Source organism: Chrysemys picta, chromosome 2, assembly GCF_011386835.1.
Source record: "Chrysemys picta bellii isolate R12L10 chromosome 2, ASM1138683v2, whole genome shotgun sequence".
In the NCBI taxonomy this organism is placed as follows: domain Eukaryota; kingdom Metazoa; phylum Chordata; order Testudines; family Emydidae; genus Chrysemys; species Chrysemys picta.
This window is the reverse complement of record NC_088792.1, coordinates 123884465-123889130: the sequence shown is the minus strand read 5'-3', so window position 1 is coordinate 123889130 and position 4666 is coordinate 123884465. Positions and strand designations below refer to the sequence as shown.

The window sequence follows — 4666 nt, the reverse complement described above, 5'->3', positions numbered from 1 at the left end:
CGTAAACCGCAAGGGGTACTTTTCAATGCTGCTGCAAGCCCTGGTGGATCACAAGGGACGTTTCACCAACATCAATGTGGGATGGCCGGGAAAGGTACATGATGCTCGCGTCTTCAGGAACTCTGCTCTGTTTCGAAAGCTGGAGGAAGGGACTTTCTTCCCGGACCAGAAAGTGACCATTGGGGATGTTGAAATGCCTATCGTGATCCTTGGGGACCCAGCCTGCCCCTTAATGCCATGGCTCATGAAGCCGTACACAGGCAGCCTGGACAGGAGTCAGGACCTGTTCAACTACAGGCTGAGCAAGTGCCGAATGGTGGTGGAATGTGCATTTGGACGTTTAAAAGCGCGCTGGCGCAGCTTACTGACTCGCTCAGACCTCAGCGAAAAGAATATCCCCATTGTTATTGCTACTTGCTGTGCGCTCCACAATATCTGTGAGAGTAAGGGGGAGACCTTTATGGCGGGGTGGGAGGTTGAGGCAACTCGCCTGGCCGCTGATTACGCGCAGCCAGACACCAGGGCAGTTAGAGGAGCACAGCAGGGCGCGGTGCGCATCAGAGAAGCTTTGAAAACGAGTTTTGTGACTGGCCAGGCTACTGTGTGAAACTTCTGTTTGTTTCTCCTTGATGAACCCTCCAACCCCCCCCCCCCCCCCGACCCGGTTCACTCTACTTCCCTGTAAACCAACCACCCCACCCCACCCTCCCCTCCCGCTTGCAGAGGCAATAAAGTCATTTTTTTTAACATTCATGCATTCTTTATTAGTTCCTTACAGAGGTAGGGGGATAATTGCCAAGGTAGCCTGGGATGGGTGGGGGAGGAGGGATGGAAAAGGACACACTGCATTTTAAAACTTTAAGTCTTATTGAAGGCCAGCCTTCTGATGCTTGGGCGATCATCTGGGGTGGAGTGACTGGGTGGACGGAGGCCCCCCCACCGTGTTCTTGGGCGTCTTGGTGAGGAGGCTATGGAACTTGGGGAGGAGGGCTGTTGGTTACACAGGGGCTGTAGCGGCGGTCTCTGCTCCTGCTGCCTTTCCTGCAACTCAACCATACGCTCGAGCATATCAGTTTGATGCTCCAGCAGACGGAGCATTGCCTCTTGCCGTCTGTCTGCAAGCTGACGCCACCTATCGTCTTCAGCCCGCCACTTGCTCTGTTCTTCCCGCGATTCAGCCCGCCACCTCTCCTCTCATTCATATTGGGCTTTTCTCATCTCCGACATTGACTGCCTCCATGCATTCTGCTGTGCTCTATCAGCCTGGGCGGACATCTGCAGCTCCGTGAACATCTCGTCCCTCGTCCTACGTTTTCTCTTTCTAATGTTCACGAGCCTCTGCGAAGGAGAAACATTTGCAGCTGGCGGAGGAGAAGGGAGAGGTGGTTAAAAAAGACACATTTTAGAGAACAATGGGTACACTCTTTCATTACAAGGTCGCATATTTCGGCTTGCAGGCAGCCATCATAGGCCACAGTGTTTTGGCTTTTTTAACCTTCTTAACATGCGGGAAAGGTTGCAAACAGCAGCGCATTTCCCATATCAAGGATGAATTGGGTTGTCCATTTAAAATGGGGTTTCAATGTAAAAGGAGGGGGCTGCGGTTTCCCGGTTAACATGCGGCACAAACACAAGTAAACCACCCCCCCACACACACGATTCTCTGGGATGATCACTTCACCCCTCCCCCCGCCGCGTGGTTAACAGCGGGGAACATTTCTGGTCAGAAGAGCAGGAACGGGCGCCTCTGAATGTCCCCTTAATAAAATCACCCCATTTCAACCAGGAGAGCTTTCTGGAGATGTCCCTGGAGGATTTCCGCTCCATCCCCATACACGTTAACAGACTTTTCCAGTAGATGTACTGGCCGCGATTGCCAGGGCAAAGTAATCATTAAACACGCTTGCTTTTTTTTTGTAATGTTTACAAATAGTTACAAAGTTACACTCACCAGAGGTCTCCTGTGTGCCCTGAGGGTCTTGGGTGAGTTTGGGGGTTACTGGTTCCAGGTCCAGGGTCACAAACATATCCTGGCTGTTGGGGAAACCGGTTTCTCCGCTTCCTTGCTGCTGTGAGCTACCTACAGTACCTCCATCGTCATCTTCCTCGTTCCCCGAACCATCTTCCCTGTGTGTTTCTCCAGTGAGAGAGTCATAGCACACGGTTGGGGTAGTGGTGGCTGCACCCCCTAGGATCGCATGCAGCTCCGCGTAGTAGCGGCAAGTTTGCGGCTCTGCCCCGGACCTTCCGTTTGCTTCTCTGGCTTTGTGGTAAGCTTGCCGTAGCTCCTTAATTTTCACGCGGCACTGCTGTGTGTCCCTGTTATGGCCTCGGTCCTTCATGGCCTTGGAGATCTTTTCTAATACTTTTCCATTTCTTTTACTGCTACGGAGTTCAGCTATCACTGCTTCATCTCCCCATATGGCGAGCAGATCTCGTACCTCCCGTTCGGTCCATGCTGGAGCTCTTTTGCGATCCTGGGAGGACTCCATCACGGTTACCTGTGCTGATGAGCTCTGCGTGGTCACCTGTGCTCTCCACGCTGGGCAAACAGGAAATGAAATTCAAACCTTCGCGGGTCTTTTCCTGTCTACCTGGTCAGTGCATCTGAGTTGAGAGTGCTGTCCAGAGCGGTCACAATGAAGCACTGTGGGATAGCTCCCGGAGGCCAATAACGTCGAATTCCGTCCACACTACCCCAATTCCGACCCGCAAAGACCGGTTTTATCGCTAATCCCCTCGTCAGAGGTGGTGTAAAGAAACCGGTTTAAAGGACCCTTTAAGTCGAAAGAAAGGGCTTCGTTGTGTGGACGTGTCCAGGCTTAATTCGGTTTAATGCTGCTAAAGTCGACCTAAACCCGTAGTGTAGACCAGGCCTTAGTCTCAATGCAGGTACATGTTAACACTGCTTTTCCGCTACATATATGCACTCATTTGAGTGCTACTTTATGCCTGTTTCCAGCTGCCAGTCAGAATTTGAGTGCACATGTATGTATCTATAGCCATATTCTACCAACAGTTTTACATAAAACCTACTACGTTACATGTCCACAATATTATATGATATAACTTAAATTTTTATTTAAAAGTAAAATTCAAATAAAGTCTATAATATATATTACCCAAGAAATGGGATTTTCTTCCCATAAAAGAAGGGGTAGGTAAGTTCAAAAATGCCTAAATAGCATAGTATTCATAGTAAGTGATTACTACAAATAATGCACCTTTTAATGAAGTTGCATAGCAAATAGATGCATATTCTGTAATTAAAAAATAATAATACACAATGTTGAAACATCTACATAAAATTTACTTGGTAAGTTAAATATTTATTTAACCAAAAAAACTCTCTAGTTAAAAATATATACTTTATAACTTTCCATAACAAAGATTGCAAAGAAAGAAAGAATACAAAATCTGAAAATAGCATCAAATTATGATCCAAATCCACAACTGTAATGAATTCCAAAATTAAGGTCTCATCCAAAACCCACTGGCATAAATAGCAGTAAATGGATCAGGTCTTTGGTGCTTGGATCAGGCCCTTAATATGCTACTGGTTGATATTAAACAGAAGCATTTTTGCTCTATTTCTTAGAAAGAAGTTGTATAATGTTGATGAGGCCACTCAGTCTTACAGCCTTTACAGAATCACAGACTCTGCCCTTCCTTGATAATGACACTAAAGATGCACTGATAATGTTCAATACAACCTCCAACAACCTAGCAAGAAACTATGACAAACAGCTCCAAAGAAAGAAAGAAAGAAAGAAAGAAAGAAAGAAAGAAAGAAAGAAAGAAAGAAAGAAAGAAAGAAAGAAAGAAAGAGAAGAAGCTCTGCCAAAGAAATGATGAAAAGCCAACTGGGAAAAAGATTCTCAACAGCAAAGGAAGGATCCCCCCAAATAACAATAAAAAGAACAGGAGTACTTGTGGCACCTTAAAGACTAACACATTTATTAGAGCATAAATAATAATAAATAATAAATAATAAATTTGTTAGTCTCTAAGGTGCCACAAGTACTCCTGTTCTTTTTGCGGATACAGACTAACACGGCTGCTACTCTAAAACCAAATAACAATGCAAAGATTAGACCATTGGCCAAAACTGACTGGAAACAAGACCTCCAAATCCCCAACTACAGCAATTCCGGGTGGCAACACTCTATCCCCAAACCATCCTCCTGACAGGTCTCTTCCCAGTGCAAATCCTTCCACTGACTCCTCTCACCTACTGTCAAAGAGAAGGCATTCAGATATGACAGAACAAGAATATGAGAGAGGAGAGAGACAAAGAATCTAATTTATGGTAATTCCCGCAGCTTCTGTCCCTGTCCAGCTCTGTACCACTGTATCCCAACTCCATTTCTATTCTTGTTTCTTATTGTTTGCACCTCACCCTTTAGCTAACCAGTGATACTAATATCATCATTCTCTCCATTTCTTTCTCCCACTCTCATACTTTTGCCTTCTTCCATTTCAGTATAAGTGTTTTTTTCCAGGTTTCAGAGTAGCAGCCGTGTTAGTCTGTATCTGCAAAAAGAAGAACAGGAGTACGGTGCCACAAGTACTCCTGTTTTTTTCCAGTTTAGTTTATGTCACCTTAGAAGCAGATCTTATTCTAGAATAAGAGTGTCGACACAGAGAAGTTATGTCAGTACAGCTA

At 45.8% G+C, this 4666-nt stretch overlaps 1 protein-coding gene across 1 annotated transcript; it reads right to left on the bottom strand.

Annotated features, from left to right (window-relative positions):
- Positions 1-737: 737 nt before the first annotated feature.
- Positions 738-2890, bottom strand: LOC135981470 (myb/SANT-like DNA-binding domain-containing protein 2). The gene is made up of 2 exons (XM_065584150.1): positions 1952-2890; positions 738-1361 (listed from the first exon to the last, which is right to left on the bottom strand). Exons 1-2 carry the CDS (start codon positions 2490-2492, stop codon positions 1195-1197), a joined length of 708 nt encoding a protein of 235 aa, XP_065440222.1. The 5' UTR covers positions 2493-2890; the 3' UTR covers positions 738-1194.
- Positions 2891-4666: the final 1776 nt, after the last annotated feature.

Excerpts from the sequence above, each read along its gene's own strand:
- LOC135981470 (XM_065584150.1), bottom strand. The coding sequence starts at position 2,492 with ATGGAGTCCTCCCAGGATCGCAAAAGAGCTCCAGCATGGACCGAACGG. Across the intron at positions 1,362-1,951 it reads GGGCACACAGGAGACCTCTG|CTGCAAATGTTTCTCCTTCG; the intron begins GTGAGTGTAACT and ends CTCCTCCGCCAG.